Here is a 13624-nt window from a genome sequence, read left to right on the forward strand (position 1 = left end):
AAAATAGCACCTTGAGTATTTTACAGCCTGGTTGATGGGCATTCAGTGTAGAGGCATAACTCAGATGAGATTTATCTCGCTTTCAAAGTTTTATCCCCAGCAGTACTGACAGTTACTCTCACGTGTCTCTTCATGAAAGATTTAAACATTATTAAAAGACTTGTTTCTTTGCCTTTTTTGTGTTGACTGCAACATGAACAATGCAACCTGAGCATGATGGACATTTTTTTGTAGCTTTGGTTAGGTTATATACAAGGCTTCTTGAAAGATTTCAAGATTTTCCTGTTTAATAGGAATCCAATCAATATTTTTTTAAAGGATTATAAATATGTCAGCTGTAAGTTTTGGATTTCATTTGAGATCTGTGATATTGCTTCATTTACTATACCAGACTTTGGCAGCATACTTGTTGTTATTGTCCGTTCATTGTATCTCTGATGGTTCACATGGAATCTGTTGGCACTAACGATGCATTTTATAGCCAGTGTTGCAAAGGTTACTTTTAAAATGTATTCCAATACAGATTACAGAATACATGCCCAAAATGTAGTTTGTAACGTATTCGGTTAAGTTACTCAATGTGAGTAATGTATTCTGAATACTTTGGATTACTTGATATATTGTCATGCTTTTCACAACTACATGAATGCACTTTTCCTGTGTGATTTGTTACTATTACTGAAGGCTACTCGCCACCGAGCTAACATTGTTAGCTACCAGATTGTAATGCAGCCTTCATTAATAGTAATAAATCACACAGCAATAGTACATTGACGATACTGAAGTAGCACATAACCCAGGTAGCTACCACAACTAAAACAAGGTAGTTGCAGTAGGCTAACGTTTGTTTTTAAAAACAAACTGACTTCCAGATGGTTGCTGATAAACAGAGTTTGCATTGCACGGTCAGATTTCGCCCATCCCTTTGTTCTTTAAATGTGAAGTGGTGTTGGAATTTCCAAGTAAGAAACGCATTCCTGCCCGTGCACTGCTGGCTCTGTTGTGCTGGCTCCGGGTCCATTGTGTAACTGACACCACCAACATTAACAGGACGCTTGCATTAGAGCCTCTTTTGTTTGGGTTTCCGGCAGTGCGTGGTATTACAAAAATTAGAGAGGGGATAGAGAGGGCATAGCCTAAAATATGAAACAGGAAAAGACAGCCGTGTAATACATTGATTTCAACAAAGTAATTGTATTGTAATTATCACCAATTTAAGCGGTAACTGTAATGGAATACAGTTACTTATTTTGTATTTTAAATACGTAACCCCAGAACATGTATTTCGTTACTCCCCAACACTGTTTATAGCTAAACACTGTGAATGTGATTTCAGTCTTTCATAGGTACTACCACGCTCCAACACTGGCCAACAGAAGCATAGGGGACTTTCCTCAAGGTGGAGACCTGCTGGGGGGAAACAGGAGTGAGGTGGTCGCGGGGTTTGCACTTACTGAATCCTTCATCCAGTGCAGTCGAGAGAGACCTGTCCTCTGCCTCCTGCTGATGCTCGGGACATTATGGATGGGCTATACTCTCTACCAGTTCAAAAGGAGGTATGTGCAGCACTGCAGTGCTGCAGCAGTCTTAACATAAATCACTGGAGAAGTTTAAATTGTGTTTGGATGGGAGCACTGCCTGCTAGCATGAATACCGCTGAGTAGGGCCTTGACTCTAAAGATTGCAGGAGTGACAGAGCTTACAGGAACTTTCCAGACAGCTCTTACAAAGCTCACTTTTCAGTCGAAGCTTCTGTTCCAGCCTGTGATTTAATAAGCATTAATATTCTACTTCTGATTGCTCCCAGTAATCAAATCAACCTCAAAGCTCGATTCAATTGTGTAAGTAAAAGGCGGACCAAGGTACTTAAGCAGTGTCAGGATTGCAGCCATTGTCCTTGTCTTGTCCACAGTAATTGTATTCCTCTATTATTTGTCTCTCCCTCCTCACTCCCTTCTCCTTTCTCCCTCTCTCTCTTCAAGTCCGTTCCTGCATGCCAAAGTGAGGGAGGTGCTGTCGGACTGTGCCCTGCCAATCTCAGTGCTCATGTTCTCCTTCATCGGCTCCTACATTTTCAGTGACATTGAACGTCAGTATCATTTATTGCTTGGTAGTGTTAATATAATTTATTTATTGCAGTTATAGAGTGCATTTGAGATGTTCATTATAAATAATACTATGCAGTGTAATATAGTGTGTTTCTTACTTTAAAACTGTTTTAAAACTAAAAATGTTTGAATAATGTGACCACGTGCAGCACTTTTTTTCACCCTATTTCTAACACTTTTATTTTGGAGAAGGTGTTGTGACTTTGGCCTGTACCAGTAAATTCAAGTCATTGACACAGGTGGAGGAAAACGTATCTTGCAATTCTCACACACGCAAAGCGATAGAGGTTCATTGCCTTGGTCAAGGATGTTACTGCGAGTAGTCAAGAACTAAACCATCAATTGTCTGTGTGATTAGTGGAAGACTTGCGGTATAGCTCGACAGCTATATAATGTCCACTTCATTCAAAAGAGACCACAAAATAAAACTTGAAACTGTCCCTAATACTTGGTTAGTGGTTAATTAGTTTTCTCTTTTCTCAGTAATTGTGTATTTATTAAACCTTGCACATGTTTTTTTTCTATTTAGTAAGGGGAGATTCATGTTCTTAAAACTCTTTAAACCTTGAATGCCCACACAAATTCCATTTCAAATTACTACATAATCATGTGATAAAGTGAGTGTTCACAGGACTCTATGCAATTCTGTGAAAAAATAAGTACACCCCATGATTCACTGGCTTTTTAGAACCACCTTCAACAGCAATAACTTGAAGTAATTGTTTACTTTGACTTTGTCAGTCTCTCGCGCTGTTGTGGAGAAATTTTGGCTCAGTCTTCTTTTTAGGGCTGTTTCACTTGATTGAGGTTTGTAGGTAGCTCTCTTCTTTGGTAACTTTACTTTGGTAACTCTATTGTCCCTAACGGGAAATTGATTTGCAGTATGTCCGTACAAACAAACAAACAAACAGACAACCAACACATCACATACACACTCCAAAATAATATAATATAAGCCTGAGAAAACAACCTATATTTGTCATCAAAAAAGTACAATGTGCAATGGCAACAACCCCCTTCAAGTCTCACTATAGATTTTCAGTCAGGCTGTGTCAGGGACCATTGAAATACTACGATTCTTTTCTTCTTCTGTTGTAGATTTGCTGGTATTGTTGAGATGACCATCCTGTCGAGTGAGACTGTTTGGCCAAGTTTTAGCCGGCAGACAGACAGCTTCATATTTAACATAAGGATACAGTCCACTACAGAGTTCATGGTTGACTCAGTAACTGTAAACTGCCCAGGTCTAGTGACTGCAAAACAAGCCCAAATCATCAGCACTCTGTCACCATACTAGAAAGTTGGTAGAAGGTATTTGTCCTGATACGTTGTGGTTTTTGCCAAAACAGGCGCTGTGCATTATTCTTAACCTGTGCTACCATGCTCTTTTTAGAAATAAGAGGTTTCATTATTTTTCTAATTGTACTGTCATTAACTTTAATATTTAACATGGCTAATGGAGCCCTGAAGAGTCTGCAGTGTAGCTCTTTGCTTTTAATAGTATCTCTGCAGTCTTGCAGTCTGACCTTGGGGTGAATTTGCTGGGACAGTCACTCATGGGAGGATTGTTGCATTGTGTTAACAAACACATGAATACTCCAGACCTGCAAACTGTCGAAACTTGTGCTTTTAGAGAGGAGCTCGCACATGCGGATGATCAATAATCAAGTGCATGTGATTTGCAGCACTATGCTACTACTTATCCTCTTAATTCCTATGAAGGCCTGTGAAAACTTTATTTATCTCTATAGTCTGTCACGGCATTTTAATAGAAGATAACTGAGACATTAAATCGTTTCTTGAATGCATCTATAAATATATATTTTAATAATTTACTCTTGAGAGCTTTTTTGAGCATCTGGTTTGTCAGGAATAGACATTTAACATTTTTACACAATTATGAAATAAAATTGTTGAAGCAACCTAAGTGTAAACAGTGATTGCTCAATCTCTTACTTTGTGACATACTGTGGTATTTTTTGAGCTCCATTTAAGGAATTTGAAGATATCCTAAACTTACTTGAAGATACTCCCAAACTTATAACCTTTTTATTTCCAAAACATGTTTTCTAACTGCGAGGCCCCTCTTATTTAACGCCTTTATTGTCTTTTTATGTTCCCCAATCAAGGCACAGGCCAAAACACATTGGAGATTTTCAATTTTTATCCTCTATTGTTTAGCATCATTTTGTGTCCCCATTCATTGTTGCCAAGGCAGCAGCTGTTCTCTAGAGGTCGACATAGAAACAAAGAGATCAGTGCCAAACCCTCAAATGAATTTAAATATAAGTGCTTTACCTCCAGAGACAATAAGTCATAAGATAATAGAGCCATTATTGTATTGTCATTCCTTCCTAAATTTAACCAACTGCACTTAATTCAACCGCCTTTGACAGGAGAGTGTGCCAAAAAAGATGTTCAGCATTTGAAAAAAAGAAATACAGCCTCTCTTATGATTATTGGTGTGAAAAAAAACATGAGTCATTACAGGAGTTTAAGAGACAGTCGTGTTTGTAATGATTGAATGTGATGAGATAGGAGTAATGCTAATGAATTTTACACAGCTCTTTTCTTGAGAATATTCTTAATGAATTTCAGTATATTCACACATACAAGAATCTTGTTGGAAGCAGATGTTTCTCATGTCCCAGGCTAAAGTTAAATATGAGTTATGATGGCGGTTTAAGGCATCATTTTGTAATATAAACTTAAACTCGTGGTTGTTGTTTTTTTTTTGTTTAATTTTCTTCCTTTGAAACAGTTCCAGTGTTTAAAGTTCATAACCGGCCCACCTTCAACGTGGCACCATTTGAGCGGCTGTCGCCCATGAACGTTGTCAGCGCCATGGGACTCGGCTTTCTCCTGGCCCTCCTTATCTTCATCGACCAGAACATCGTCGTTTCACTGACGAACGCACCAGAAAACAGGTAAATCCTTATATGCTGAGCAGACGTTGGACATCTAAGAGATATGATTGCAAAACTCTCTTCACTGAAAATAGCTTAACAACACCAAGGGGAAAGTTGAGTTGATTCTAGTATTTGCTTAGCACTCTTCCTGTGACCATTCGGAATGCTGTCAGACTTTTAGAGATCCACTCCTCCACTTTGGAATTTGCTTCAACCGGATATTTTCCAGTCTGTTGGGGAGGGTGGAAGTCAAATTGTCACAGTCAGAGAGCTCTAAAGAAGCCTCGGAGCCAAAACACAATGTGAGCTTTTACCCAGTTCTTCTAAATTTGCATTGGATGGGCCAATTTAGAGCCATCAACCATCTAGCAACCCTACAATGAAAACATATAATGATGGAATTTCTGGCATTAGCTTGTACATTTGTTGGACAGAGATTAATTGGATCTAAATGTCTGCTCTAAATATGGAAGAATTCCCCAGAGGGCAGATATCCACTAGTCCTCAAAATTCAGAAAAAGAATTAAAGATATCTAAAAATGGGACTCATTGTGAGATGAAAAAGAGTGGTAAACAGAATTCACTTTGTTTATACCTCATGTCTTCCTTCATATGTCATTAATAAAAGAGTCCCAAACAGCTGAAGCTATTTCTGCTGCAGCTTTGTTCTTTGTGTTATTTTATCTGGTCCATTCCTTTATTTGCTTTACATCTTTTTTGAAGCATTTGAACTTTTTTCCCCCACCCGCACAGATATTTGATTCCATCAGTCGTGTTAGTTTAAAAAATATGACAACATTTTGAAAATGAATAAAGACTTTACAGGCTCTCAGCATGATCCCAACTTACAAAGTTATATATATGGTTGTTGAGTGGATATAAATGAAAATGAAGCTAAAGGCTTCTTCACCAATAAAATCCTCTTTCACTTAGATTTATGCTTGATGACCTAAAGTTTCCTATGCACTGTAATTTACAGTATGCAGCGGTGCCAATGTCATATGCAAGGGCATAGAGCAGGAGGCACGACTAGTGATCAGTGTGTTCATATTTCTTTACAACACTGCTGCTGTCTGCCTTCAGGCAGCATATTTACAGTTTTAGGCTACCAACACACACACACACACACACACACACACACACACACACACACACACACACACACAGTCCCCCTCATACCACCTCAGAGATGATGCATTGCAGTGATCCCTCACTAACAGGGGCAAAAAAAAAGTTTGGTGGCATCAAAAAGGTCGCAGCCTTGTTTTTGTGTAACATTACTGTAATGTCATGCTCGGTTTATGATGTCATCATCAGTGACATATTGGTTGTGCTTTTCATTCTGTAAAAAAAGAAAAGAGAACGAATCCACAAAAATGTACAGGATTTTTTCTTTTATGTTTAATGGGAAAAAGTTAGTGAAACGTGAGCGAGGTTTGTCGAAGGGCATCACTGACCTTAGGAGAAAGATGCCCTTTTTGGTTTTAGCAGAAGTGTACTAGTAGTTGTAGAGTGTACAGGCAGACTACTGTCACGTGGACTTACTTCTAAAAATTTGTGTATGGCAGTTTTCTTGTGCGTGCCTTTAAACCTATTTATAGAACTTATGGTAAATGTACTCTGTTACTTTTTTACATTTGTATGTAATTTGTCCCTTTATGGTTTTAGAGGCAGCTTTAACCTGTTTTTGTGCTGCATTATGCTGTTGACTGTAATGGTTGCGTTACTCCTCAGATTGCTGAAGGGTACTGCATATCACTGGGACCTAATGCTCTCTGGGCTCATTAACATCCTAATGTCAGTGCTGGGGTTGCCCTGGATGCATGCCGCCTTTCCCCACTCCACCCTCCATGTGCGCCAGCTGGCTTTTGTGGAGCAGCGCGTTGAGGGGGGGCACCTCTACGAGACGTGAGTTACCCACCCTCTCACTTCCAGTGCTAATCAGATTCTTAATTAAAGCTCGTCTTCAGAGCGTGTGGCGACTGTAATTTTGAGTTGTATCCTGTTCTTCCCTGATTGCGTGATTACTATGTAACTAAAGATTTTCCCTCGGGGTGGAAGAGGTGAGGGAGTTTTTAATAGATGAGAGGATTATGTTCATCATTCTGGCCACACAGATATGTGCAAAATTACAGTTTGCATATATTCGGGATTAAGAAAGTAGTTGAGTATGATTAATGGAGACTAGGGGGGATGGTCTTATATAAGTTCAGAAGATTTAATTAGAGATATAAGCTGGAGAAAAGTGTGCCATTTCAGGAATTTTGAAAGTGTGTATATGTCTGAAAATTTCGAATATTAGTATCACTGACTGTTTATGAACAGCTGTTATTTCCAGTGTTTTTGAAGGTGTACTACATAAAGTATTTTTATTGCATCTTTATTAGGAGGTGCTTACTAGTCCTGAACAGGTGACATTAAATTAAAAAGACTCAAGAATAAGATAAACACAAGGTAAAATAAATAAAAATTACACAACGAGAAAAATGTGAGGTTTCAGCTCCACAGGTTGAGAGTCCAAATGAGGTCATTCCAAGGTCACAGATGCAATCCCTCACGTTGCTTTGATTGTTTCCTTAAAATGATGGTGAGGTCCATTTTCAACTTCAGAAAACATATATAATTGTGCAGGTTCTTATTGATTAATACTAAATACTTTAAAGCTTTTCCAGCTTTATACAAATCAAAAGTAATCTTTGTCATATTTCACTTTGCAAAGCAGATGCATTTTTAAATAGCAAATTCAAAATGCTCACATGTTTTTTGTTTTTTTTTTAAGTCTAGCCGACACCTCCAATCATGTTCCATTAATTGGAGTGCAGGATTGCTGGTGCCTGACTTCAATTAGCTTTTGTAGATGTCATTAGCCTAGGGCTTTCCTTACTTTTTCCAAACAACTCTGCAAATTTTTTAAATCAACTATACTCTAGCAAAAAGCTTATTTGTATTTTATTAATTTAAACTTGTGTTTGTTCATGATGCGGATGAAGAGATGTTCTTATTATCACACAGGCGACTCATAAGTCCTGATCATTTTTGTTATTTTATTGTTCAAAAAGAGTGGTTAATATTTTTAATCTGTAAGAAGAGAGTTATCAGTAATAGCAGAAATCTTCATCCTTTTTGTGGTTTTAAAAATAACAGGATCTGTTAATGAGATATTGGAAAAAAATATATAGCATGTCTTTTCCCCACTGCTCAGGCCCCTTAAACTCTGGGAAGTGGGTCTGGAAAATTCCTGATTTTTCAAATGAAAAAATATGCTGCAATACTGATAACAAAATCCCAGAAAATACATTGTCTGTTGCATTGTATGAATCAATTGGGGGCTTTCCAGTAACCATTCATTTGTATGTTATTGTGTGCGTTTTCTCAGTATCGTCCAGGTTAAGGAGACCCGTCTGACGTCTCTGGCTGCCAACATCTTCATTGGCATATCAGTGTTGCTGTTGCCTCTCCCGCTGCAGTGGATACCCAAACCTGTCCTCTATGGCCTCTTCCTCTACATCGCCCTCACCTCCATCGACGGAAACCAGATGTGCGACCGAATGGCTCTCCTTCTGAAGGAGCAGGTCAGAAAGTGTGTGGTGGAAGTAACAGTTGAATAAATGTGTGTGTCCGTGTCCATATGTCGATAGCAGGGCTCTGCAGATCAAACGGTTGACTGTGTGCCCGGTGCTGGAGGACCAGACACGAGTGAAATGGTATTTGCAAATATAATTTTTGTGCTCGTATATTCACAGTACGAGGTGGGTAGTGTTTAGTGAATTAAGACAGATAAGCTGATAAATTAACATTTTTATTCTAGTATAGTGTATCAAACACATAACAATACTAAAAGAGAATGCTGATTGTTTGTCTTGAGTGTTTTATCCTTTGTGTCCGATTTAACCTTCCTTCTCTCTCAGTAAAGATGTAAAGCAAGGCTTGCCATTTTTCCCTACGCTTGGTAATGTCACACACTGGCGCCTCCTAATGACGATATGAGGAAATGACTCAAAATTTACAGGTTTCGCTGTGTAGAAAGCCTGCATAAGTGTAAATCTTAGTGTTGTAGAAGCATTTATGCTCATGTACATATACAATCATGCAAAGATTAAACTGAAAATAAAATAAATGTATTAATTAAATAAAAGTAAAACCAAACCTTAAAAAATCTCATATAAACATTGTTCAATTTAATGACCACATTTTTTTTGCTTCGTATGAAATCCAGATCTTTGTCTGTTTTCTTCTTCACATAAATACATTTTCTGTCCTCACCTGTAGATAATACCAATTTACTGACTGTACAGGTACCAACCAAGCTTTAGAAGATGCAGATTTGTCCTGTCATTTTTTTAAATTTATTTGCTCTTTGTTTGTTATAAGATTAGTACCTGACACCAGATCAGTTGGTGGAGCTAAATTAGTTTTTGCTGCAGCTCGACTGGGACTGCATGTCCTACCAACAATCAATGTTATTGTGGTATACAGTCACACAGGAGATACTATAAATGCAGTTATTGTACGTTGTAGGAATGAATGCTAAACGTTCGTTGTGATTTAAAATCCAGAGTGCACTTCTTAAATGCGTGTGGGTTGCCCACTTCCCTTAGTCATTCCTTTAAGTTTGCAGGAGACCTGAGGACAGTGAAGAAGAAGAGCCACAGGGGAGATTGTTTTTTAATCTGTCTTGATCCTCTCACCTCCTGCAGACGTCTTACCCACCTACCCACTACATCCGCAAAGTGCCCCAGAGGAAGATCCACTACTTCACCTTCCTGCAGATGATGCAGCTGCTGGTGCTGTGTACATTTGGCATGTACCCGATACCGTACATGAAAATGATCTTCCCTCTGGTCATGATCCTCCTAATCCCAATCAGGTACGACTGTGACCACTTTGTCCCGTAAAATTGTTTTCTCGGGTGCTTTAAACCAGGGTGACATTCAGCACCACACGGGTAATAACAAGAGCTGTGTCTGACCTAAATCTGCCCTCTAGATGAAAAAAGCTTTAAATTACAGTGAAGTCTGGTTTCTGCTGTCTTTTTTTTTCTTTCAAAAATCTTCATATCTCTCTAAAAAGTGCTATTATGGGGAATAAAGTAGACAAGATGATGGATTATCTTTAAATGTTAAAGTTTAAAAACAGAATAATGTGGAATGGAAAAAAACTGCAACGTCTGACTGAACGATACCCAAATATTGATCAGATTGATAAAACTTTGAAACACACTGTATGGAGGCTTTTACCATAATGATCAGATGCAGAACTAAAGCACAGCATACAAGCCTACTGGAAATACCTGAATTTAAAAAACAAAGTTTCAATTATTTATTAGATGATCACAGTGGATAAATACACTGAAAAAATACACTTTTCATGAGGTGACCTGCATTAGTACATTTTTGTGTGGGGAAGAAGTATTACACATATGCTTGAGACACGACACAGCATTGATATTCAGCAAAGTTGTGCTTCAGGTTACTGGGTGCGAGCTAATTCAATATTCCCCTTTTCACTTGTTTGTTTTGGTTCCCTCCAACTTTGTTTTTCCAACTGGATTGTAATAAAAATCAGGTTACATTAATGAGTTAAAAATATAGGGGGAAAATTCTCAGTCATTCTTTTTTCAGTCTGATTTTATAGTGCAAATGTTGACACTTAATCACCATGAAGGTAAATGTGTATAAAATAATAATATCCTGAAACCATAAAGTGCATCTTTTAAAGTTTGGGGGCTCGTAAATTAGCCACTGTAGAAATGCGCTCTTGATCACTGGTAGCACTGATAAGAAGGCGGTCAGTTTTATCTGGTAAAATCAGACACTTTGGGGTTTATTTTCTTCTTATGCTTTCTTTCTGCTCTAACAAGCACCAACTGACATGAATTATCTGTGCTCTGTGTTTAGGAACAACGTGCTCCCTCATATCATTGAGGCCAAATACTTGGACATAATGGATGCCCAACACATGTAGCTACAGATGGAATAAGCTCTGGATCCACATAAAGACATCTGGAATTTAAACAAAAAAAAAAAAAAAAGAAAAAAAAGAAAATTAACAAAAACATATTTTTCAATGCAAAACTGTATGGAAAGCAAAAAGGAAATATATATCGACTGTTTTGATTTTTGTATCCGATAAGAACATTCTTTTAGGTGAAACACTGGAAAAGTGGCAAGTCATGTGAAGAGGGACGAGAGTCGTGGGAAATATTTTCCAAACATTAAATGGACAGCATCTCTCTGAAGGGGAAATTCTACCGAAAAAAAGGAAGGAGGAAAAAAAATGAAACATAAAACGGGACCATCCAGAACTCCCTGTTTCACTTCTGTTTGACCCTCTCAGATTGTTCAGTGCCATATACCTCCATCTTCTCCATTCACACCTTTTACTTTTCTATGGTAACACTTTACAATATCCTACTGCAGTGTGTACATCTGTGTTTTAACCTGTGGGCAACTGCTTCAAGTATTCACTAATACTGCTCAAGTAATAAAACTGCTGCCAGTGGAAATTGCGTATTAATTAGAAAGGTGTAATGGCACAATGTCAGTATGAACATTATCTATTTTTGACACTTTGCACTCACATTGTGTTTTTACACTGCCATACAGGGAGGTTTGCCATCTGTACACTGTGTTAAGTATTGAAAATCTTTTCCATGGACCACTTACATGAAAGTAATACCGCGTTTAGGCCACTGTAAAGAAAATCTTTACCTTAATCATTGTGCAGTGTTAAAACCTTCACATTCCTACACCTTTTAGCTGTGATCCTCCCTTTTATCTATGTAGGACACGTGCGTCCTTACATGTTTTGATTCTAAGTCATTCCAAAAACGTTAGTATTCATTAAGGTGTGTGTGCGTGTGCGTCTGTGTGTGCGTGTGTGCGCCATCATCTAGCTTTCTGCCGGGTCTTAGAAAACCGAATTTTTAAGGTGGAATTTAAGTGCTCAGATGAATTTTAAAAAATACATTCCACGGGTATATATTATGTGTAATTATTTAGAAAGACAGCACAAACCAAATCATATAGTAAAGTCTTTATGAAATTATGAATATATTAGAATATATTATGGCAGTATATAAAACTTATTATTGTTCAAATCTAGGATTATTTATTTATCATGATGACCGTTTGTCAAGTGGAGAATGATCATTTTGTGTGTTTGCCCTGACCTGTTGTTCTCTTTTTGCTCTTTTTCATCCCACAGATACCAAATGTTGTATTCCGAATGTGTCTCACATATGACTCTCCCACAGTTTACATATCAAAGTCCCTTCCAGTTCCATGTCACAGTTCTGGTGCATTGCTAGTAAAGTCAGGTTAAAAAAAACAAAACAAAGCATCTGAGAGCTTTGGACTGAACAAAATGCATTTTTTTTCCTGTGATCAAGTGTTCAAAAATGAGTTTTAGAATAACCCAGTCTTGTTTTCTATTTAGATGTTATGATTAGATCAGTGCTTGCAGATGTTGTCATGTAATAATCCAGGTGTCTGGAGAGATTAATATTGTTATCTACAGCTCAAAAAGAAAAAAAAGATTCTAAGCACTGATTTGCTTAAAGCATGTCACCTGGGTTTTTAATACAATGTGATGCCAATGGACATGTATCCTACATGAGAAAAAAAAGTAGCAAGTCAAACAGTAACTTCTCATTAAAACGAATGCAATGCTCAATATTTAGCAATACTGTGTATAAAGCAGAACTTCACCAGTGATATTGGGGTGAATCAGCAAAGGCGGACCCATCACTGAAGCAATGACAGGCCAGCTGTATTTTTACAACAGCACCTTTTCAGTCCATCCTCATGGTACAAACGCTGCTCTGCGCTGATTTGATTACGTTACACATCAAGAGGAAAAAATAAATAAATATATATATATTTGCCTGTCAAAGAGGCATCCACAGTGGCAGATTTTGTTGCTTTCCCAATATCCAAATGGCAGCTCCCGCACTTCTGTTCAACTTTGTCTTACAGATGTGAGAAAGATGTCCAATTTAAGCAGATGGATGTCTCATGCTGAGATAGCAAGGCATAAAAGCCTGCAAGCATTTGCATAATCCTTGGACTAAGCCTTAAGACAGCACTGGTGAAAGCAGGATGAGATTGTGAGGTATGAAGGAATATGTACAGTTTGCAATGCAAAGTTTAGTTTTTATTAACTATCCATTATAATCCAACGCAAGGTATTAGTTTCTAACTTTGGACTGAGATTTACTGATTCTTCTTCTTATGTGACAGTACTGTTGTTGTTCCTTGATATCCTCACTGTACTGATCATTTTGGAATAGCAGCAAACTTCTCTCAGAGGACTTGATATTGGATTTGGGATGAAAGATACTACTCAGTTTGTGAAACCTTGACTTCCCCTTCCTCCTAATTGGATTTGTTTGAAATTGCGTACTGTGATGTTTTGTTTAGGTTAACCACCCCTCTTTTCTGATTTCATATAGCCTACTTTTTCTAATCATGAATGTATGATGTGTGGATTTTTATATAGCATACTAATTTAGGTGTCAAACAGAATCTGTAATTTTGTCAAAAAGATCAGCTATATTTGTAAGCTGTAAGATGTAAAATGAGAAAAAATGGTTATCAAAACAGAATG

At 37.7% G+C, this 13624-nt stretch overlaps 1 protein-coding gene across 3 annotated transcripts in view; it reads left to right on the top strand.

Annotated features, from left to right (window-relative positions):
* The window catches only part of slc4a11 (solute carrier family 4 member 11), a 101584-nt gene extending 90522 nt beyond the window's left edge, over positions 1-11062 (top strand). For all 3 annotated transcript variants that reach the window (XM_026151298.2, XM_026151300.2, XM_026151299.2), the window contains 7 exons: positions 1337-1556; positions 1983-2089; positions 4870-5035; positions 6752-6925; positions 8394-8589; positions 9715-9884; positions 10915-11062. In XM_026151298.2, coding sequence (XP_026007083.1) covers positions 1337-1556; positions 1983-2089; positions 4870-5035; positions 6752-6925; positions 8394-8589; positions 9715-9884; positions 10915-10981 — 1100 coding nt within the window. In that variant the 3' untranslated portion in view covers positions 10982-11062. The remainder of the gene's footprint in view (positions 1-1336; positions 1557-1982; positions 2090-4869; positions 5036-6751; positions 6926-8393; positions 8590-9714; positions 9885-10914) is intronic.
* Positions 11063-13624: the final 2562 nt, after the last annotated feature.

Source organism: Astatotilapia calliptera, chromosome 19, assembly GCF_964374335.1.
Source record: "Astatotilapia calliptera chromosome 19, fAstCal68.1, whole genome shotgun sequence".
Taxonomy (NCBI): domain Eukaryota; kingdom Metazoa; phylum Chordata; class Actinopteri; order Cichliformes; family Cichlidae; genus Astatotilapia; species Astatotilapia calliptera.